At 46.0% G+C, this 24,430-nt stretch overlaps 1 protein-coding gene across 3 annotated transcripts in view; it reads right to left on the bottom strand.

Annotated features, from left to right (window-relative positions):
- Positions 1-24,430, bottom strand: part of PIK3CB (phosphatidylinositol-4,5-bisphosphate 3-kinase catalytic subunit beta) — a 278,272-nt gene that overhangs the window by 3,941 nt on the left and 249,901 nt on the right. For all 3 annotated transcript variants that reach the window (XM_082249418.1, XM_082249419.1, XM_082249417.1), the window contains exons 19-22: positions 17,078-17,245; positions 15,689-15,812; positions 15,079-15,224; positions 14,211-14,343 (exon numbers count right to left, since the gene is read on the bottom strand). In XM_082249418.1, coding sequence (XP_082105544.1) covers positions 14,211-14,343; positions 15,079-15,224; positions 15,689-15,812; positions 17,078-17,245 — 571 coding nt within the window. The remainder of the gene's footprint in view (positions 1-14,210; positions 14,344-15,078; positions 15,225-15,688; positions 15,813-17,077; positions 17,246-24,430) is intronic.

Here is a 24,430-nt window from a genome sequence, read left to right as displayed (position 1 = left end):
AGCTGCCAACCTCCGCACCTTCCTGTTGAGCCGAGATGCCAACAGACCCACATCCGGGGTGCCCCAATGAAGGCACAACTGGTGAAATACCTCTGGATGAAGAGACCATTCCCCTTGATCCAGAATCTGACGGCTGAGATAATCTGCCTGCCAATTTTCCACCCCCGGAGTGAATATCGCGGAGGGAGTCGGAACAAACCGTTCCGCCCACTGAAGAATGCTGGCCACTTCTATGTCCACCAGGGCACTCTTGGTCCCCCTTTGGTGATTGACATAAGCCACAGCCGTGGCATTGTCCAAATGGATCCGAACCGGGCTGCCCTGGAGCTGCTCGGTCCAGTAAATCAGACAAAGTCTGATTGATATCAGTTCCAACACATTTATCGGAAACCTGGATTCTATCGGAAGGAGTGACTTCCCCCGGCTGAGCATTGGAGACCGAAGCCACCAGACCAGAGATTCCCTGGTCCGCTCGCTCAACCGGATCCGATTGTGCCGGGAATCGGGATTCCGATTCCATTAGAAAAGAATCTCCTTTAGGAGAATTCGGGTATGAGACTGGGCATACGGTACTGCCTCTAAGAAGGACACCATCAGTCCCAGGATCCTCATGCAAGTCTGAAGGGAAGACCAGTTGACGGATAGTAACATCCGAATCGTTCACTGAATCTTCAAGCTCCTGGCGGGAACTAGGAATGATCTTTGGGAAAAGTGAAGAAAACGTTCTGCTCAAAGAACGGGAACTACTGCTCCCTGTTGCATCAAGTCCATTACTGCCCCCCGCAAAGCTTTTAAGCGATCCGGGGATAGTTGAATGTTGGAAGGGAAGAATCGCACCGGTGGAAGTGATCGAAACTCGATCTTGTATCCCGACCGTATGACCTCGCGGACCCCTTTGTCCGGGATTCTGGAAAGCCATGGATCCGGAAACCGGTGAAGACGTCCCCCCACCCCAGAGATGGGTGGGGGCGCACCTTCAGGCTGTATTGGTTTTATCTTTAGGTTTGGCTGAGCCGGACTTTTGTTTACCCGACCAGCGCCCTTTGAAACCCCCTGAAGGGGCTTTGGAGCCCTTATCGCTCGCCCCAGCGGAACAAACAAACTTTTTATGAGCAGAAAAGGAAGGTCCTCGCCTGTTACAAGGTCCTTTACCTTTAGCAGTCTGTGGCAAAAAAGTGCTCTTGCCCCCAGTGAGATCCTTTATAATCTCATCCAAGGTGGCCCCAAACAGGCGATCCCCTTGTAAAGGGAGATTAGCCAAAGCTTTTTTGGAACCTTGATCCGCCGACCAGCACTTTAACCACAACACGCGTCTGAGGACCACTGATGACACCGATGCACGCCCTAACAAGGGAGTGGCGTTCAGGGCGGCGTCACAGACGAACTGTAGTCCTTGTATAATCTGCTCCATCAAATCGGATGCTGCCGGGGGGGTCCTTCTCCCCTGTAAGTCACGGCGTAACAATTTGGCCCATTCTGTCAATGTTTGTGAAACTAAACCAATGGCAACCACTGGCCTGAAGGTTGACCCTATCAGGGAAAAAAATGGAGCGGGATTCCGCTTCCACTTTTCGATCCACCGGATCCCTAAAGGACGGAGCGTCCTCCAACGGGATAACAGTGGCTTTATTTCGTCTGGAAATCGGTGAGTCCACCACTGGTGGTACCGTCCATTTTTTAAGGAGGGATTCCTCAAACGTATAGCGCCTAGCAATGCGTTTGGAAATAGCAAGGGTTCGTTTCGGACGATCCCATTCCTCTTTAATTTTATTACCAAAACATTTGGGCAAGGGAAAAACCTTCGCCATCTTGGTAGGCTTGCTAGTACCAAAAGGAATTTCAGTCTCAGCTACCTCTGCCGTTGTAACCTCAAGTCTTAAGGTTTCCCGGACAGACACAACTAGTGCGTCCACCAACGCTTGTTCTTGTGCTATGGCGGAGGCAGAAACGTCCTCCTCACTGTCTGAGGAGACCGTACCTGAGACAGCAGCCCCATAAGAGGGACCTGCAGCTGCAGTGACCAGCTCAGAATCCGTATCTGAAGTATCAGATGAAATAGGGGTAGGCGGGGGTCGCTTTCTTAACCCCTGTCCCTGACAGGCCCCCTCCACCCGGGATACCAAAGACTCCGAAACTGCTGATAATGCATCAATCACAAGTGGGGTACTGGAGGGTCCTGCGGCCACCTCGAGGGGATCAGGTGGGGATACATGTGTGGCAGGGTCCATGATTATTCAAGACACTTGCCAGCAAACAAAAAAAAAATAATTGCAAAGAAAAAAACTTTTTTTTTTTCGTAGTCCCCCAGCGCAACAGCGCCCCTCAGTGTTACCTGCTTGGACCCCACAGAGAGAGAGAGAGAGAGAGAGAGAGAGAGACCCCAAGGCTCACCACCTGATGCACAGAAGTTTCTATCAACCTGCTCCCAGCACTGTCTGTTACGACAGGAAGTCTTTGGCTCGTTTTCCCGGGTAAAGGAGGCGGCTCCGCCCCTTTACACGCCTTCCGGCGCCTCCCATACTACTCCTCTAGGTGTTTGGTCATCTCCAAAATGGCCGCCCCCATGCTGGAGACACGAGGCTACGCCAAGATGGCGGCCCCGCGCGACCTGCGGGAAAATGGCGGCGGCCTGTGGAAAGATGGCAGCGGCCTGTGGAAAGATAGCAGTGGCCTGCGGAAGGTAGTCATCGGCCTGTGCGGCCTACGGGAGGTGTACGGCCTGTGGGAGGATGGCGGCCTGCGGATGGCGGTAGTCCAGGCACAGGCATCGGCCTGTATTGCACCTTATGTATCAGGTAAGATGCTATCACCCTCTTACATGGCCATCCTAACAGTAATGCCAGCCACTGACTTCAGTCATGGTCCCTTACAGTGCCCCTCATACAGTGACTTTCGATTGTCAGCTCCCAAACCAAGCCTTCTGGTTCCTATTCACTAAATCACCCTCAAGAGGGGGATCTGTGACACCTGTTATAGGATAGAGGGGGGATCCAGGATTATAAAGGCCTGGTCATCCCAGGGAGGGGACCGCGTCCACCCACAAACCCAACAGGGGGAGAGGGGGAACATTTTACTCACCATACCGGAACAGGCGGGCGCCAACTCCTGACAGAACCCCTCTCCACCGAGGTGGGGGGGGGCTGTCGACCAATACGGACGCCGTGACTCAGTTTACAACTGGTCGTCGGCGACCAGGCGAGACGTTTAACTCGCAGGGTCAGTCCCCGTCCAGTGGGACTATGTCGCGGCCGACCCAGCGCGGAGCTAGGGCCTGCACGGACCTGCACATGAAGATCTCACAGGAAAAACTGGAGAAAAAAGCTGCCTAAAAAAAAGTTTTTCTAAAAAAATCTTGCCAGGACCAAAGATCCCAGCAAGGAACTTAGGTCCTTACTCCTAACTAGACAGAAAAAAACTGACATCCTGTAGCAGGGAGAGAGAGGATATACCCTCTGGGACTGCCCCTAAGGTGTGGCCAGAACGTTTTCCTTCTGCCTAGTGTCCTACTCCTGTAGAGGGCAGTATAACCCGATTTGATATTAATCAAGAGGACTGCGTCTGTCAATGAGCGACAGAGAAAAGGCAATTTTTTCTAATGGAAGGAAAACTATGGCTTGGACCAGATACAAACAGACAGTGTAATAGCTGGAAGGAAGATCCGGAAAGTTGAATAAAAATATGAAGGTTTAAAAGGAACTGAATTGTCTTTTGGATGTTGGCACACAAGGTTGTGGCTGAGGAGTCCTTCAGCAGAAGGTCATCCAAGTACTTTGTAACATGAATGCCCTGGGTCTGCAGAAGTGCAAGAAACAGGGCAGCCAGGTTTGTGAACACTCAGGGAGCAAAGGAGAGCCTGAATGGTAGTGCTACAATTTAGAAGTGCTGGTCTCCCACAGCAAAATGCAGAAAGTGACTGTTAACATCCAAGATGTGCCTATTTACTTTTTGTTTATCACAAGCTTGGGATCAAACCTTTGTTTGCTTTTATTCACATTATCTTATCTGTACTGTCTCTGAGATACATTTTATTTATATATTGCTCTGTATGGTGATTCTGTTAAAAAACAAATAAAGAATAAAATAAAGATATACAAAAAGAAAAAAAAATGCAGAAAGCGTTTATCTAATGGGAGGATGGGGATAACTTACCGTTAGTTCACCGGTAACAGCTTTTCTCTTCAATCCTTCCAGGACGGCCTACATTTGGGGAGATTGTGGCTCCGCCTCACAGGAAACACAACTAATTTGCAGCTGTTTAAAAGGGTCCCACCCATCCTTAGCTCCAGTAATAGGAAAGTAGTTTCCAACCGAACTTTAAGGAATATAGTCAATCAAACAGCTACATATAAATACATATACATTTATATATACATATTCTTTTAGAGAATTTAGGGCGGGAAGTAGGCCGGCCGTCCTGGAAGGATTGAAGAGAAAAGCCGTTACCGGTGAACTAACGGTAAGTTTTCTCCTTTCATCCTTCCAGGACGGCCTACATTTGGGAGGATGATAAAGGAATCCATACTGGCCTACCTTAGGGCGGGACCACTGCCTGTAAAACCTTTCTGCCAAAGGCAAGGTCTTGTTGCGACAGTACTTCCACACGATAGTGCTTTAGGAAGGTATCTTGACTGGACCAAGTGGCAGCATGGCGGATCTGTTCCCAGGATGCTCCGGCTTTTTCGGCCCAGGAAGTTGCCATGCCCCTTGTGGAATGTGCCTTTAGAGTTGTTGGTGTGGGGGTACCTGACACCTTATATGACATACTAATGGCTTGTTTAATCCACCTAGAGATTGAGGGTTTTGATGCTTGTAAACCCTTCCTTGGTCCAGAATGCAGAACCAACAAGTGACTAGATCTTCTAAAACTCTTGGTTCTTTCTAGATATGCTAGAAGGCATCTTCTAACATCTAAGCAATGGAATTTTTCTTCTTTTGCACACTTAGGTTTCTCACAAAAGGATGGGAGAACCATCTCTTGATTCTTATGAAAAGATGACACTACCTTGGGCAGGTACAGTGGATCTGGTTTAAGAATCACCCTGTCTTAGAGAATTCTCATAAAGGGTTATTTTATGGATAAGCTTTGCAAATCTCCCACTCTCCTGGCTGTGGTGATTGCTAACAAAAAGGTTAACTTAATAGACAAAATATTTAAACTAATTTTGTTTAAAGGTTCAAACGCATCACTAGATAATGCCTCTAGTACTAGCGTTAAGTTCCAGGCTGGAACAATAGTTCTGTTGATTGGAGACACCCTTCTCCGAGCAAACAGAAATCTTTTAATTAAAGGTTCTTGGGCTAACTTTTTGTCTAAAAAAACAGAAAGTGCCACTATCTGTACTTTAAGGGTGTTCACCGCCACCCCCTTATCTACCCCATCCTGTAAAAAATCCAGGATCCTTGGGCTTGAGGCAGAGGAATCCTTCTTCTGACTCTGCCAAGTACAAAAAGTTTTCCAGATTTTGGAATAATTTTTTCTAGTTACTGGCTTTCTACTAGAAAGGAGGGTCTCAATGACTTTGTCTGAGCATCCTTTTTCTTTTAATATTTGGCGTTCCCTATCCAGATTGTTGATCTGGGGTGAATCAGAGTTCCTTGTAGTGATAGATCTAGTATTTTCCGAAGTACTGTCACTAATAGAGACACCAGGGTTGCAAATCACATCGTTTTTGGCTACCCAGGCGTGACTCGGATGAGGCGTGGTTGCGACCATCCTTGAACTCTTGATATTGGATTCTGTAGTGGAAAGGCATAGGTTAGCTTGAAAGGCCCAGGTATTACTGGGGCCTTCAAGCCCAGCATATCCTTCTGTACTATCAGAAGGGAGAACTGCTCTACTTTTTGGCTCTGCTGCGTGACAAACATGTCCACTTCTGATTGCCAAATTTATTGGACCAGGTGTTAGAGAATTATGGGGTTCAGTTCCCATTCTACCTGTTGGATGAGATGGTAACCGATTCCCAGTAGATCTGCTGGTTTTATCCAAATCCACATATCGTCCAGACACGGGACCAAACTTTGGCCTAGTAGGTACAGAAGACCTACTACCTTGACCCAAATTTTTATAAAGATCCCTGGATTTGCTGCCAAGCAAAAAGGAGAAGCTCTGGGCTGTCCACGTGCAGCCCCCTCTTCTGTAACTATGGTGAATCTGAGAATTACTTGATGTTCCCCGTATCTTGGAACATGTAGGTAAGCATTTCTTACACCCAACATTGTCATACAGACATTTTGGTACAGATTTTTTCTGACCATGAACTTCTGTTCTATTTTTAAGGGACAGGTCATAGTTAAATTTGGTACCAGTTGCGAGACCAACTCCAATTGGTACCCTTCCCGATGCAGAAAGTAGGGACTGGCAGAGATGTTTTCCCATTGGGAAGCAAAATGGGTCAGTCTGCCCCCTACACTGACGCTGACGTCAGTTAGATTCTTTAGGTTTAGGCCCAGGTTTAAGGAACAACAAATTGCCCCCTTGTTTTCCTTTTCCAGAGCCTTTCTTCCTGGCCTTAAATGGTCTTTTTTGATTCTTGCCTTGGAAGTTTCGAAAGGAATATCTTCCTGATTTGTCCTTTCTCTTGGTGGGGAACTTTTTCCCCTTTTCTGCAGATCTGGACAAGGTATCATCAAGTCCTGAACCGAACAGTAATGAACCTTCAAAGGGCAGGGCACAAAGTCTTACTTTGGAGTTTGTATCACCTTCCCAAGCTTTGACCCAAAGCGCCCTTCTAGCAGAATTTACTAATGCTGCTGTTTTAGCAGATGCTGTTAATGACTCCACAGCTGCGTCTGCCAAATAGGACGCAGCTTTACTAATCATGTTTAAGGAATCTATCAGATCTTGTGATCCTGCCATACTGCGGACACGTTTTAACAGTTCCTTAAGCCAAAAGTCTGTATTCCTGGCCATACAGGTATCAGCTAAGGCTATAGTTGTATTATATGCATTAGAATCCCAGGCCTTACTTAATACGGATTCAATCCTGCGATCCATAGGATCTGTAATATGCCCGGCATTTTCAAAGGATAAATCTGTTCCTTTTGATAACTGTGCCAGGGGAGCATCAAGTTTAGGATTTTTTGTGAATACCTCCAATTCTTGAGGCTCAAAGGGAAACCTTCTTTTCCAGTTTTTTGGTCTGGATAAGGCATGTGTAGGCACTTTCCATTCCTGGTGTATTATGTCTTTTAATGACTGGTGAATGGGAATGGTTCTGTACTGGGCCTTCCCCAAGCCCTTGTACACTTTGTCTTTGCTAGAAGACTTCTTTGCCGGAATAGGAATTTCTTCAGTGTCATATACCACTTTAAGAAGACCCTGCATATATTCCAAGGAAAAAAGATTAACTTTTTCCCCTTCACTGTTATTTTCTGAGTCCTCCTCTGAACTAGAAGGGTCTCTTAAATAACTAGAACCTTCTTCTGGATCCTCTTGTTCCCTAACTTGAGTTGAGGGAATGGATAGAGAATCTTCCCAGAGGGATGGGGGTCCCCTTGACCACCCACCATCTTGGGAGGACGCATTATCTGCTCCTTCCACTGCTGGGACTAGAGGGATAGCTGCTGTAGCCTTAAAGGACTGTACTGTAGCTACCATTTCCTCCCTCATAGATTTAAGCAAATCTTTCATTAGGTCCTGCCCTGCCAATTTATTAATGCAAGTCTGACATAAGGGCTTTGTGTAAGATTTAGACAACCTAACCCTGCATTCCCCACATTTTTTAGTTGAGGATAAGGGTCTGGCAGGGGCTTCCTGTGCCGGTGGTGTACCTGTGACAACACATGAAAAGACAAGAAGAGAGGACACCATGAAGCGACATAACCTTCTTGCCTACCACTACGGCAATATACAGGAAAAAGCATGGCATGGCATACCTGTCACATAATAGACAGCAGTCGGCCGCCATCGGTATCACTTACCCGATCCTGTCGCCACCTGCGTTGCCGCTTTCTCCCCTGTAAGGATTGCGGCTGCTTGTGTCTCTTTCTGGGGCTTCCGCCCTCTCGGAGTCGGAGAGTCAGCCATGGTAGTACCGAGTTCGCTCCGATCCGGCGTCTCCTCCACGCTGGGTTTCTTCCGGGAGTCAGCCGCTCCGCTCCTTCCGCCGGAACTTCCTGTCTCCATAGCGAGGCTTGGGGCTCACCGCTCGGCGGGAAATTCGAAATCCTTACCGCCCAGCGAAGTGAATGGAGGAGACTTCCTGCAGAGACCAGCAGGACTTCAGGTATGAGGGACCTTCACCACAAGGCAAACCGCACTACCTGGTATGTTTGGCGACCTGAAAGCTCCTTTTTCCAAGGACACAGCTAGGGAGGAACCTGCTATTAGGCCGACCGAAGCTGCCTTCCAGGGGTACCGTCTTGGCCAGCTATTTGCCTCAGGTTAGTAAAAAAAAAACAAACGTTCCGATGTGAGGTTGGAAACACAACTGAACTGGAGCTAAGGATGGGTGGGACCCTTTTAAACAGCTGCAAATTAGTTGTGTTTCCTGTGAGGCGGAGTCACAATCTCCCCAAATGTAGGCCGTCCTGGAAGGATGAAAGGAGAAAATGAGATTTTTGGCTTACCGTAAAATCCATCTCTCCGATGTTGATTGACGGACACAGCTCCCGATTCTTCTTAACCATTGGGTTATACTGTCCCCTACAGGAGTAGGACACTAGGCAGGTAAAAGCTTAATTAACACCTATGGGCAGTCCCAGGGGGTATACACCCACTCTTGGCTATAAGCACTCAGTTTTGTTACAAGTAGTGTCAGAAGAAAGACTGTTGGCCCTGTTTGGTTTTCCACTGCATGGTACCGCATGGTACGGTGTTGGAACAGTTCGGTACGGTTTGGTATGGTTTGCTTTTCCACTAAAGTAGTACTAAAGTCAGTGGGTGGGATAGTGGGTGTGATAACAACGATTCTCTGAACAATCAGTGGCTAGTAGTGACAAACAGTCAGCTGCATGCAAAGGATTGTGGGATATGGTACCGGTATGGTACCTCTTGGAACCACAATCGAGGTGGTACTGTTTTAGAGAGCCGTACCATTCGGTTCCATGTAGTGGAAAAGCGCCGCTGTACCGTACCAAACCATTCGGTACCAGCAGTGGAAAAGCACAAAAGCGAGCCGAACCGTTCGGTTCCATGCAGTGGAAAAGCACCATAAGAACCCTAGTAGAATGCTCCTTGACAGGGAAAGGAGGAACCTGACCCCTGATGCAATAGGCCTGAACCATCTGGAGATGGTCGCAAAAGAAGCAGCGGACAACATTTTGTGAGGTCCGTCCGTGAGCACAAATAGAGAGTCTGACTTCCTAAAAGACTCTGTATCTGCCAGGTACACCCTATTTTCTCGGACCACATCCAAAGCATGCAAAATAATTTCCTTTGGATGTTAAGCCTGGGACACAGGGAAGGCAACACAATGTCTTCATTCAAATGACAGTCAGAGGTCAACTTAGGAAGGAATGATGGACAGGGGTGAAGAACCACCATATCCTTGTGAATTACCTATAAGGTGAACGACCGGATAACGCCGCCAGTTCCGACACCTTGCATGCAAAGGTGATAGCCACCAAAAAAAGCCACCTTCCAGGGCAGCACAAGCAGGGAAACCTCCCGAATATTTTCATAGGGAGGCTTCTGTAGAGCTGAAAGCACCACATTAAGATCCCAGGACGGCATCAGAGCCCGCACTGAAGGAACCAAATGTCAGAAACCCTGAAGAAAAGTAAGCACCGGGGAGTGTGAGGCCAAAGGTCGTTGGAAAAAGACCGCCAAAGCCGATACACCTGGCCCTTGATGGTACCAATTTCTGTTCAACTCCACCCGTTGAAGGAAAGTTAGGATCCGATCCACCGCGAAAGAGTGAAGATGAACCTCAAGAGACCCCCACCATGCAATGTACGTCTTCCACGTACGATGGTAGATCTTCCTAGAAGTAGATTTCCTAGCTTTCAACAGCGTAGGAATCACAGACTCAGACAAACCTCCATCCCACAGCACCTGGCATTCAACAGCCAAGCCGCAAAGCCAGTGACTGTAAAGCAGGATGAAACATCAGTCCTTGGGGCAACCGATCCTCTCTGAGAGGAAGCCCCCAAGGAGCATCGGCGACCAGCCGTACCCGATTGGCAAGGTCAGTCTGGATGGAATTCCTTCTGCTTTGATCCTGCACAGGAGTCAGGGCAGAAATTTAAGAGGGCTGGAACAAATCGGTCAGTCCACCCCAGAATGTCGGCTACTTACCGAGCCGTCAGGGCACTACTCGTGCCCTTTTGGTGATTGACATAGACCAGAACATCCTTGAAGATGAATTGTCCAAGGAGCCAGACAAAGGCTGATCACTTGGAGCTCCAGAACATTAATCGGCAGTCTTGACCCCATCTGTGCAGAGGATGCCTCCCACCCAGACAGGATGGACTCCGTGGTGACAACCGTCCAGTACAGGGGGAGAAAGGATTTTCCCTGTCAAAGTGCCAGAGAACCAAGCAACCTCTATAGTCCGTGGATCCTTGTCCCATTTAACCAGAATCTCTTTAGCAGAGATCTTGTGTGGAACTGTGCAAACAGACTGCCTCAAGGGTGGACACCATCAAGCCCAGCACCCACATGTAAGCCCAGAGGGATGACCGTCTGCTGAACAACAGAAGCCGAGTTGCCTCCTGCAATGTCTGGAGTTTTTCCAGAGGAAGAAACACTCTGGCTGAGTCCAGAGTCAGACCCAGATAGTCTAGTTTTTATGGAGAGAACCAAAAGCAGACTCCTGAAGCTTCAGAATCCAACCAAACTCCCTCAGAGTTCGCAGAGCAATCTCCGGTTTTCCATCAGAGCATTCGGAGACTTCGCTCGCAGAAGATCGTCCAGGTACCCCAGTACCACGATCCCCCTCTGACTCAAACAATGCCGGCACCTGGCCTAACGCTTTTGTGAAGGCCCGAGGAGTGGAGGTGAGACCAAAGGACCACACCACAAACTGATCATGCTCCTCGCCCTGATGTAGGGACGCCATTACTGTGTGAAAAGCCTCCACGCAGAACTTCTGTACTCGCGCCAGCAGTTTAGTGCCTTGAGGTCCAGAATTGGATGCATCTTGCCTTCCTTCCTGGGAACTGTAAAGAGGGTTGAGTAAAAACCCTTGAAAACGTTTCAAAATCAGAACAATTACCCCTTGAAAGGAACAAGTCTCGTACTACCCCGAAGAGACCCGTAGGTGATCTGGGGACAAGTGCAGGTTGGAAGGGATGAACCTTTCCGGAGGAAAAAGACTGAACTCGATCTCGTAGCCTGAACAAATAACTTTGTGGATCCACATGTCCTATACCAGGAAGGTCCATGGATCTGGAAACCAGCAAAGACATCCTCCCACCCTTGATACGGGTGAGAGCACCCCTTACCAGGCAGCCTTGTCAAGTGGTCTGGAAGAGCCTTGTCAGAAGCCCCCTTGTACATTGTAGGCTTCTGCTCCCCTGTACATTGTACCACACCAAGTGGCCCCCTGTACAACGTATACATATATTTCTTTTCCATTGGTGCAATACAAGTGGGCCAGATCAAAGGTTTTTGCTGAACGGTTGCCTAGACATTCGTTGTTTTTTTTTTGTCTCTTGGCTTATTGATGCAAGGGTTACGCACATGCATCCTGCCGTTTGGGTAAGTCGATGCATTCTTCATATATACATACACTTTGTCTAGTTACTGTGAACCCCTGTGGGGATGCATATTTTTCTATATGACTCAGATGAATGTTTTAAACATTTGAATTCCCTATACTGATGGAAAGATGGCCTCAGCACATATACATACTTCACTGTATTACTCATACCTGTTTTGTATGCTTTCTAGATGTTGATGTGGTGATTATATGGTCTGTGTACATTTCCCTGAAGAAGGAATTCTCAAATTCCGAAACATGTTGGATACACACAAGAACCTATGATCTACACTCCTCACCAGTATATGTGTATTACCACTTGAACGTGCTTACATACCATGTTCTTTTTATCTTTAATATATATGTGATTTGTTACTATATGTCGATTTTAACTTGACTAAATAAATGCTATTTTTTATCTACCTTTTTGTATTTTCTTACTGTACTACTTTCCCTAACCTGGTCCAACTAAATTCCCCAGGGACATATTTTTTGCTTCTTTTGCTTCATCGTAATAAGGGTGCTGTCGGCTAGGCGGAAACGCTGCGACTCAGGCCGAAGCCCTTGTGAGATGTTTAACTCGCAGGCCAGCCCCCGTCCAGTGGGGCTATGTTGCAGCTGACCTAGTGCGGAGATGCGGTCCGCACCCACTCGTTGGTCGGACTGGGGGGCCCCTAAGGATGTAGATTATCCAGTTTGTCGCCCAGTCTGACACTTGATTGTAGATCACACAGGAAGAAAATAATAAGAAGGAGGAAAAAAATTCCATTTAAAAAGAAAAAATTGCCAGGACCAGAGATCCCAACAAGGAACTATAGTGCCTATAGCTGAGAGTGGGTGTATACCCCCTGGGACTGCCTATAGGCGTTGTCAAGCTTTTTCCTGCCTAGTGTCCTACTCTTGTAGGGGGGCAGCAAAACCCAATGGTTAGGAAGAATCAGGAGCGGTGTCTGTCAACAAAAGAGAAATGTAGAAATTAATCTTTAATAGATCTGCAATGACAGATCTTGTTGATTCCACCCAAAATTTTGGCACACTAAAAAATCGGTTTAGAGATTTTTAGTCCAATATGGGGCAGATACCCTCATCTGGTTTGGGGACTGTGAATAGGTTTTACTAAAAACCTTAGAACCCTTCCATTGAAGGACCTGGTACAATCACTATGACTCAAGTTGGTGCAAGGTGGCTAGTAAATATGCTTATTTTTGAGTTATCGATGGCAGACTTGATGGTAGGAAGTGAGAGATGGAGAGGCAGAAAATCTATTCTGTACCCTTTTGCGAGGAGGGCTGCAGAGCAGGCTTGGTGGACTTAGAGGTCTAAAGCTTGCAACAAAATCAAGCACTAAGCCTTGCTTTTTAGGTTGATGCCTGGTGAGAATAAAAGAGACACTCTTTGCAGAGTAGAGGTAGGAGTCTTAGGGGCCGTTCACATATTGGCATCAAGGATCGTGGGCAGAATTGCCGCTATGTATCATTGCAAATCGTGGGGTGCCCGTGCGATTCCCATGACTTGCAATGGCACCCCAAAGTTATTGTACTTTTTTTGGGCGACAGGCATCCTGCGATTCTGTTTGCGTGATTTTACCACGATTCGCCGGGTGACAATAGCGGCAAAATTGCACCGCGTTTAGGGTGCCATTGCAAATCACGGGAATCGCATGGGCGTCCTGCGATTTGCAATGATTCAGGATCGCAGGCAGAATCACGGCGATTCTGCCCGCGATCCGAGATGCCAATATGTGAACGGAGCCTTAGGCTTTTTCCTGTGGGGTAGGAGCACCTTTCACTCAGTCTTTCCTTGATTAATTTATTAAAGGATATCCCAAAACGGATGTTCACAATCAAAAGGCATGTGTATTAGGCACCTCTTACAAGCAGGTTCAACAGACCTAGCTTTTAACCACAAAATCCTGTGCATAGCAACAGAGATAAAGGACATTCCAGGGGCAAGAAAAATTACATTCTCTAGGGCATCATCCCAAAAATAGAACCATGGAAATCAGGTGCAATTGTTCTAAGAGAATGAGTTCCTCACAGACCGTTGCTATTCTTTTGTCTTGTCTTTAGGAGGGCTTCTTTGTCTTGAGGTCTTTAGGAGGTCTTAAAAAACAGAGTCCTTAAAAGAGGGAAGATCCTCAATAGGAACTGTAAGGTGTTTGTTAAGGATCTCCTACCAGAACATTATTTTTTATTAAATGCCTTTTTCATAGGATACATTTCAGGAAAACATTTAGGAGGCGTGAATATCTACTCAGGAATAGGCCAATACTTATATAGTGCACATTCAATGTGTGTGAAGAATATTTTGCTAAATAATTCAGACTGTGGCAACATTACAGGCCAGGCCAGGCCATTACACAGTAAAGGCCTGGGTACAGTCCCCACAGTATGCACTGAGGGGTACCAATTCAAAATTGTCAGACAGCCCAGGGGAAAAAACAAGATCTTGTTAGAAGGGGTCACAAGAGAAAAAACCCATGATCTATGAAAACAAGCCCTATGTCCTGTACTGTAGGATTAGGCTATAGATATATGGATTGGGGGTGTTGTGCACTGTTCACTTTACCTTGACATACTGAATATCTTTCACAGAGCTCAATTCTGGGAGTCCAGCTGTCAGCATGAGTGCAAAGAGCGTGATGATGAGGTTTCCGTTCCTGCGCAGTATCAGATAGGCATCCTCGCAGCACTGCCGGAATCTGCAGATGAGAAGCACAGACAATGAGTCTCACAAAATACTAGTGTTTCATGCACAACTACTCCTAGCTTAAAAATGAAAAAAAAAACCATATTGAAGAACTGAAGACGTAACTAACTGGGTGACATTTCGTTTTCTAAAGAACGATGTATCTTAAACAACTTTTTTTTTTTTCTTTTTCATCTTTTTTCATCCTTTTTCAGATCTCAGATTTTTCAGATCTCAGTTTTGCCGGTCTCCTGTAGTCATTTCCTGTCTACTTGCATGCCAACATGGTTTTCCTGATGGTTACACGTCTGTGTAATCTGTGTTGAAATGGCAAGTTGTAGTCTCCATCAGGAATCTATGTGACAATGTAGTAGAACAACTTCAAGACAAGGGCAGAGTATTATCCTATAACAGGAAAAGCCTGCACAAGGGCTTTTACACATCAGCAGGATCACAAGGTATAATTTTAATGAAGGCTGCAGATTTTAATTTCATGTTAAAGCATATATGAGATAAGGGAATCAATCTAGTTATTCGGAGGCAGTCTGAAATGCCGAAAAATAAATGTATGGGTGATTTCACAGAGGATTTCAGTAGTTTAGAGTATACTCTAGTCTGGGCACTTTAGTAGATTTCTGGGAAATAAGATAAACCAATGCAAACAAGAATGTACAGCAATAAAGAGCAGTGGGCTGGAAGAGAAGGCTCTCACCCAGCAGTTACTAATTTACAGCTTAAGATATCCAACCTGTTAAATTCTTCTGTATTCCCTGACTTCCCTTGCTGGATAACATGGATGAAGTCATAGGTGAGGATGAAGGGTCCACGCTCCCTCTTAATTTTAAACTTGGACTTGAAATTCCCAAGAATATGACCAAAATCAATGTGAAACAGCTAAAAAGAGGAGAGAGAACAACAAAAGCATTAGCCAGCAACTCAAGGCAGTCTATCTTGCTACTGAAATATTATGCCACATGGGTATTACAAATCATACTGCACTTAGATCAGTGGAGCAGTGCAACAGGGATCCTAAGATAAGTCCGCTACAAAGAAGACAGCACTGGACTGCATGAATTGGAAAATATTTGTCTCTTAAAAGTCAGCAGCTACCGTTTTTCCCTGCAGTTACCCAATGTTATTTATCAAGATTAATACACTGAGAATGTAATCTAATGAAATCAGATCTCTATGCATAATGCTGCTCCTATGAATGAGGATTCGTAGAAAATCAAAAATGTATTCTCTTTTGTCCATGAACGGTTTATGTATACGCATATCTTTTTTAAACATATGTAGCCATGGCAATTGCAATTTACCTACAATACTTGCTGAGCAATAGGTTAAGGATAGTTTCTCACCTGCCCTGTCTTTCTGACCATAATGTTGTCATTGTGTCGGTCCCCAATCCCAAGAACATAAGTAGCTACACAGTAGCCAGCACAGGATAAGGTGAATTCCTCAATTGCTCGCTGCAGGTCATCTCTGTAAAAGGAAGGAAGACGAAAGGCTCATACCCAACATCTTATACCACTATTTCACAAAAAGCTTTTCTATACTGTAAAAAAAAAAAAAAGCAGCCACTCGGATGAATTAAATTGACACAAATATTGAACATGAAACTATATCAGAAACAGAATTTTAATTCCAGGAGGATTATAGGGGACTGCGATTGTCATAACTATTATAGTGGGGCAGTCAAAGGCAGAAAACAAGCTCATAGCTTTAATGTCAAAGTGCTGGCCCTTCTTCCAATCGCACACTTTCTTTGTGGTCTCTTGGTTCACCTGTCTGTTCCATGAGCTTAAACTGAAGCAGGGGAATCAGGATGAAGAGTAGCCAGGAGTAGGGAAGGAAGTAAAGGTACAATATTCCAATAGGAATAAGAAAAGAAAAAAAATTGAACCAAAAAATTGCAGGTGTTCTAACCATTCTCTACTTGAAATCCAAATTGAAAAATAAAGTTTTGACTATAGATGTGGTTTAATGTGGAATTAAAGGTTCATGTATGACAGTCTATAGTCCATTATTCAGTTACTATGTGATGCCCAAGCCTCAAAATTAAAAAAAATTAATAAAAAATTGTCTTCCCCTGACTGAGCCAAATTCGTCTTCATTTGTGTCTCAAATGCTCCTTCTCCTAGACATTGTAGTTCATAGTGAGGGTTTCATCAAAAGACACTGCTGTCAATCCAGACAGCAGTGGGCAGGACTAAGTATGGCCATGTACTAATTGACAAGCTACAGGGTTGGGAGCAGTGATAGCCGATAGCCACACCCTCTGCAATGTTTTTTTTCATCCCCCTCTAGAGTAAGGCAGCACCACCTAAATTAGAGTGGCAGCTCTGCAGTGAATTCAGGAGCAGTGCCACCCCATCACAAGCAGCTCTATTAAGTGGACTTCACCGGCAGGCAAAACAGGTATTTGTGGAATTTTGAATCGGGCCAAGGGAAAACGAAGTGCAGATGCACTTGGAATTAAGTACTGCTTAAAAAGGAGCCCACAGTTCTATTATAAGGACCTTTGAAAAAAGGTAATCTAGGATAACCTGATAAGTGATTAGTCTCTTGAATGAAGTTATTAGTAAACTGCAACAACTTTTGGCTGAGAGATATGTACATAAATCCTGCAATACAGTATGAAGAGCCATGCTATGAACTCCTATATGTATGGCATAATTCAGGAGAAAAGGCAGGTTTTGCACTTCGCTATAAGACTGGTGAATTCATTCAAGAAAGTATAAAATTACCCGGCATTGTACTCTTTGATCCAGTTGAGTAGAGCATCCTTGTTGAAGGCAGCTGCTGCTGCAAGATTGCTGCTATCAAGCTGGATATCTGCAATGGTTTCAGCTGCAGAAACTACCTCTATCATACCGCATCGATCTCCGGTTGCCAGGCACCCATAAGGCACTATTCTAAAACATAAAGTCAAAAAGTCTTGTTAATGATATTCATAACCGGTAAAAATGGATTTTTGTAAAATCTTACCGTAAAATCCTTTTCTCTTAGCTCATTGACAGACGTAGTCCTCGGTGATACACCACCTTCGGGTTATGTTGCCTCCACAGGAGCAGGACTAGACAGGAAATTAAAAAGCTCTGGCCACACCCTAGGGGCAGTCCCAGAGGGTATATCCTCTCTCTCTCTGCCTCAGCAAATCAGTTATGTGAAAAAGCAGTCTTTAGAGATTTTAACCCAACCCAACTCAAAAAACAGAGGGGCGGGGACTACGTCTGTCAATGAGCTAAGAGAAAAGGATTTTACGGTAAGATTTTACAAAAATCCATTTTTCTCTAGCGCTCATTGACAGACGTAGTCCTCGGTGATACACCACCTTCGGGACGTCCCAGAGCAGTATCACAACTGAGGGGTGGGAAAATGAAATCAAATCCCAATCTAGAAGGCCCAACCGGTGCCAACTAGAAGTTTACAATGCTCATCCTTAATGATGAGACTCAACAAAAAAGAGAAAACCCTCGAGGTAGACCACCGGTCTCCTCAAATTGCGGCCTGCAAAACCTTGCGGCCAAATGAGGCATCCGCCGATGCCGTCACATCAATTTTATAGAATTTTGTAAAGGTATGTACCGACGACCAGGTGGCCGCCTTACATACCTGGACCACTGACGCCTGATGGCGAAAGGCCCAGGAAGTACTGAGCGCTCGAGTGGAGTGCGCCCTAACAGGGAACGGAGGACTCTGACCCTTAATAGAATAAGCCTGTACCACCGTTTGTCTAATCCATTTGGCAATGGTCGCGGCAGATGCAGGCAAACCCTTTCTGGGGCCATCCGTGATCACAAAAAGTGAATCCGTCTTACGGAAAGATTCTGTAGCTTTCAGGTATACCCTGATTGCCCGAACCACATCTAAGGAATGCAACGCATGTTCCCGATGATGCTTGGGCTGAGGACACAAGGAAGGTAGTACAATATCTTCATTCAGATGAAAATCTGAAACCACCTTAGGAAGAAAAGATGGCTTAGGATGAAGTACTACCTTATCCCTATGAATCACTAGGTATGGGGACTGGCATGATAATGCAGCCAGTTCTGACACCCTGCGAGCAGAAGTAATAGCCACCAAGAAGGCCACCTTCTGGGATAAAGTAAGCAAGGGAATCTCCCTGATGTTTTCAAAGGGAGGTTTCTGTAGAACCGACAAAACCAAATTAAGATCCCAGGGCGGTAAGGGCGCGCGGACTGGAGGAGCCAGGTGCCGCACCCCCTGGATGAAATTCCGCACCAAGGACTTGGTAGCTAAAGGTTTCTGAAAGAAGATTGCTAATGCTGAAACTTGACCCTTGATGGTGCTCAAGGCTAGCTTCTGCTCAACCCCTTGTTGCAAAAAGGCCAATATTCGAGTCACCGAATAGGTACGTGGAGGAAATCCTAAAGATTCGCACCACGCAATATAAGTCTTCCATGTGTGATAATAGACTTTGCTGGAAGTCGCTTTCCTTGCTTTAATAAGGGTAGGAATGACTGAAGTAGACAAACCTCTGTCCTTCAGTACTTTGGTTTCAATGGCCAGGCCATTAAACCCAGCGACTGTAAAGCATGATGGTAAATTGGTCCTTGAGACCACAGACACTCCCTGAGACGAAGTTCCCACGGAACGTCTACGACTAGCATGTCCAAGTCGGCCAGGCCGGCTTGAGGAGGCCAGCCTAGAATTTCTAGGACCACTGGCGCTGATAGAATCTGAACCAGGCGTCCCTAGAGGTATCTGGCCCCGACCATCCGAGAAAGTCTGGTCGTTTTCTGTTCCCACACATTTATCAGATACCTGATTGTTATCAGGAAGGGTGATCTTTTCTGGTTGAACCTCAGGGACCGAAGTCACCCGACTAGAGGCTACTTGGCCTATCTGGTCAACCAGATCCGATTCCTGTGAGGTATAGGGACTAATCTTAGGAAAAGGTAAAGGAAAAGATCTATTCAGGGAGCGGTAACTACCGCTTCCTGTAGTACTTAAATGTTGGAAGGGAAGAATCGCACCGGTAGTAGTGGTTGATGCTTGATCTAATGTCCTGAATACCGGTGAAAACGTCCCCCCACCCTGAAACCGGGTGGGGGCGCACCTTCAGGCTGTGTACTCCTTTGCTTCGGGTTTGGCTGGGTTGGTCCTTTGCTTGTCCGACCAGCCCTTCTTGAACCCTCCTGGAAGAGTCTTGCCTTTCCCGCTAGTACCAGCCGGGCGCCCTTTATGGGCGGTAAAGAAAGGCCCTCGCTTGTTGCGAGGTCCCTTAGCTTTAGCAGCCTGTGGCAAAAAAGTGCTCTTGCCCCCAGTGGCATCCTTAATGATTTCATCTAGGTTGGCCCCAAATAGACGATTCCCCTGAAAAGGGAGATTAGTCAAGGTCTTTTTGTAACCTAGGTCAGCTGACCAGCATTTTAACCACAGCACACGTCTGAGGATCACCGCTGACTTAGATGCATGCCCTAATAAGGGAGTAGTGTCCAAGGCTGCGTCACAGATAAACTGTAGCCCTTGTATAATCTGTTCCATCAAATCAGATGTCTCCTGGGGAATATCTTTTCCCCTAAGGTCTTGGCGTACCATTTTCGCCCATTCCGTAAGTGTCTGGGAAACTAGACCAATAACAATTACTGGTCTAAATGCTGACCCTATCAGAGAGAAGATGGTGCGGGACTCTGCTTCCATCTTTCGATCCACCGGATCCTTAAAGGACGAAGTGTCCTCCACTGGGATAACCGTGGCTTTATTCAGCCTGGAAATAGGTGGATCCACCACTGGTGGTACCGTCCATTTCTTAATGATGGATTCCTCAAACGGATAGCGTCTAGCAATACGCTTGGAAATAGTAAAGGTACGTTTAGAATGCTCCCATTCTCCTTTAATCTGGTTACCGAAACATTTAGGTACAGGAAAAACCTTCACCGTTTTGATGGGCTTATTAGTACCAAAAGGAATCTCTGTTTCAGTTGCCTCTGCCGGTAAAGCCTCAAGTTTTAAGGTTTCCTGCACTGCCACAACTAGTGCGTCCACCAATGCTTCTTCCTGAATTATAGCAGGAGAAGAAGCGTCCTCCTCACTGTCTGAGGGGGCTTTACCTGGGATAACAGCCCTTGCAGAGGAACCTGCAACTGCAGTGACCATCTCTGAATCTGAGTCAGAGGTGTCAGATAGTATAGGGGTAGGCGGGGGTCGCTTCCTTGACCCCCGTCCCTGACAGGCCGCCTCCACCCGAGCCACCATAGACTCCAAAATTGCTGTAAATGACTCTACACTCTGTGCACCGGCGGGTCCCGTGGCCCCCTCGAGGGAAACAGGTGGGGGAATATGTGTGGCAGGGTCCATGATAATTCCAGTCACTTCCTGGATAATATAATTCAAAAATAAAAAACTTTTTTTTTTTTTTTTTCAGACCCCCAGCGCCACAAAAGCCCCTTAGTGTTACCTGCTAGGGATCCCTATCGATCGAAAGAGAGAGAGAGACCCCCAGGCTCACCACTTGATGCTCAGAGTATAACTGCAACAGGTTACAGCGCTGTCTTGACAAACAGGAAGTCTTTTGGCTGGCTGCCCAGGAAGAAAGGAGGCGGCTCCGCCCCTCTGCACGCCTTCCGGCGCCTCCCCTAGCTCCACGAGGTGTTTGGATCACCTCAAACATGGCCGCCCCCATGCTGGAGACACGAGGCTACGCCAAAATGGCAGCTCGTGCGATCCAGCAAAAAAAATGGCGGCGGCCTGTACTGAATAGCGGTGTGCTGCAGGGCACACAACACTCTCTCTGCATGGGGATTTGGCGTGGTTGGCGGTACCGGCCCTGGCGGACCGCATGGCCATTCGGGAGGCCTGCTAATAGCTGGAGATCTAATTAGGAAGGCAGTCTACATGTCCGTGGCTTCTGACTGGTAGGTAGCTTATTCTTATCACCGTAAGATTCCCAGAATGCCACAGATTATAATCTTTTAACATGTATACAATTAGATTGTTAGCTCCCAAACCAAGCCTCCTGGCTTTTTGCACATAAAATCACACTCAAAGTAGGAGGATCTGTGTCATTTATAGGATAGAGAGGGACTCTATCTTACCATACAGAGAGGGGCCCGCGTTCACCACAAGACCCGTCAGGGGAAAAGGGGGAACATACTACTCACCATACCGGAACCAGGCAGGCACCAACTCCTGACAGTACCCCTCTCCACCGGGGCGGGAGGGCTGTCGACCGATATGGACGCCGTGACTCATGGTCTTTGGCGTTTCAGCGAGACGTTTAACTCGCGGGGTCAGTCCTTTAATGGGACTTTGTCGCGGCCGACCCAGCGCGGAGCTATGGCCTGCACGCGCTCGTAGGCTGAACTGGGGTGACCACCGGATCTCAACATCCAGCCCGTCGCCCAGTTCAGCTTTCTTGCTTGAAGATCTCACAGGAACACTGGAGAAAAAAAGCTGTCTAAAAAATCCTTTAAGAAAAAAATCTTGCCAGGACCTAAGATCCCAGCAAGGTATCTAGGTCCTTACTCCTAACTAGACAGAAAATAACTGATTTGCTGAGGCAGAGAGAGAGAGGATATACCCTCTGGGACTGCCCCTAGGGTGTGGCCAGAGCTTTTTAATTTCCTGTCTAGTCCTGCTCCTGTGGAGGCAACATAACCCGAAGGTGGTGTATCACCGAGGACTACGTCTGTCAATGAGCGCTAGAGAAAAGCCAATTGCATGAGAAAATGCTGTACATAATAAACATCAACTTTAATTGGGCACCAAAAAAAAAAATATATATAACATTCACAAAGATGGACAGTATGTACTACTAGCCATACTAGCTTGGTAAAGGTTTAAGCCCCGTACACACGTACCGATTGTCGGACGTAAATATTCGGCCGACGACCGATCCGCCGATTGTAGGCTTGTTAGTATGATGCTTCCGACAGCGCATTTTCGGCCGAACAGAATCTGTCGTGCAGGCATTAAAATTTTTGTTGGCCAACACCAGAACGGCCGATTGTTCGCCAGGCAGTACAGATTTCGGCCAACAGACAGCAGATTAGCAAGACTGGGAATGCTCAGAAAAGAAAAAACACAAGGAAAGTTAACCATCACATCACATCACTTCTGCAGTCGGCTGTTGTTGGCCGACAAAATTCGTGTGCAGTCTTTTGCAGTTTTCAACAGACACGACAGCCCTGGACAAAAGACGGCCGATCGTTCGGCCGACGATCGGTACGTGTGTACGGGGCTTTACTCCAAAATCATTCAGTGTCATTAGTGAAAATAACCTGTTGTGTACAGAAAAAATGTTAACCATAATCACAATTTATCCAAGAAATATTCACTCCCGAAAAAAGAAAGACTGCTACCTTTAATTACAACTCCTACTTCATATATTCAGACCTCTAGTCTTCATCTTTTTAAATTGACTATTTACAAGTTCATTTTAGTTACTGTCAATAGAGGGTGCTGTTCCACAGATTAACATTAGTAAGAACAATTTTTACAAAATAAATGCCACTTAAACAAGCAACATCTTTGAAGATTTACAACTTTTTTGGGGCGAAAAAATATGGACATTAGAAAGCGGTTGGACATGAAGGTATAGTCTGATTGCTGGAAAACTCTAATACATACATGTATGGATCTAGATTTTTGCATCCCACATGAGCCAAGGGCATCTCATCTTGTCATTGTCTGCAGGCCAGTCAGGCAACTAGCATTTGCAGAAACATGTCAGCAAGATTGTCTACATATTGCACTTGTAGAGGACCTAAACTGCCTAAATATTTAAATAAAATGAATTTTCCCAGGTGAACTACATTGACGGGATTTTAGCAAACGCTATTTCAGATTTATTTTCTGTGCAGAAGATAATAAACCTAGTAATTTCAAACTGAGCACTAAACTAAACTGAGCATTGCATTCATTATCGCCATCTGATCAGTTTCACCATTGAAGAAATATAGCACCCCTGGCACACTATAGGGGGCAGAGTCTTTGAAAACATCTCACCAAAGTAAGGCCTCTTTCACACGGAGCGGACCGTATTTCGATCCGCTCCGGCACTTTTTTTTTACGGACACGGATGACACTTGTGTCATCCGGTCCGTATGTCCGCATATCATCCCATCCGTTTGCGGATGATATACGGACATAATGTAAGTCTATGGGATTGCGGATGTTAGTGAAGGACACCGCTGACATCTGATTTTGTGTCCTTTCAATTTTTTAAAACGGAAGAAAAATAGGGTTCTGTTCCGTTCCAAAAAATGGAACAGAACTGAAAGGAAGCAAATCAGGATGTCAGCGGATGGTCATCCGCAATCACATTGACATGCATTATGTCCGTATATCAGTGATATACGGACATACGGAACGCCCGTGTGAAAGAGGCCTTAAGCTATTTCAGTGGAAGCCTGTAATTTTACTTCAAGTTCTGTGCAGATTTCTGGGAAAAGCATCAAGCCAAACAAACACACAAGCAGGAAATGAGTTTTGCAAAGATGTTTCATACACAAACACTACAGGATGCTTTCGGGAAGCCATAGTTCCATGTAAGAGACATTGTGATTTTAAGAAAATTACAGCAGATGAAGACTAAAATAGAGAGGTATATTTAATAACTAACATGTACTTTGGCTTGTGTATCAATTATACACGTTTCCAATAAGAGGTTAATGGTGGAATGTGGTGCTCCAAACACCCAAGATGTATGAATATAGTCATCACTCACTCTTTGCTATAAAACGGACCAGGATAATTACAACAAAGGGATCTCAGCAGCTGCTGTTAGACTGAGCACTGCATAAGTGACAACTTCATTCTAAGGGCTGCCAAGGTCATAGGGCCACTTGACGTTATTTCATGACCATTTGTCACATCCACACTATCATGTTTAAGAGACTAAGGCCAGCAACTTCCCTTCCAGAGGCCAAGAAATGACCAAGAGATCCCCAAAGGAGCAGCGGGAGGACAGTATAAAAACATCCTTGTCAGGGAAGGTTTTGACAGAAGTCAGTAGGAGGGCAGCTCATACAAGTGGTGATCTGGGCTGCAGAGAAATGTTGAACTGATCGAGCATGTCAGTGTAAGGTAAATAAGAATGTATAGCCAGATCTAAAAATAATACCAGGACCGTG

Source organism: Pelophylax lessonae (assembly GCF_965119305.1).
Source record: "Pelophylax lessonae genome assembly, chromosome: 3".
In the NCBI taxonomy this organism is placed as follows: domain Eukaryota; kingdom Metazoa; phylum Chordata; class Amphibia; order Anura; family Ranidae; genus Pelophylax; species Pelophylax lessonae.
Note: the sequence above shows the minus strand (reverse complement) of the source record. Positions and strands in the feature narration are given on the sequence as shown.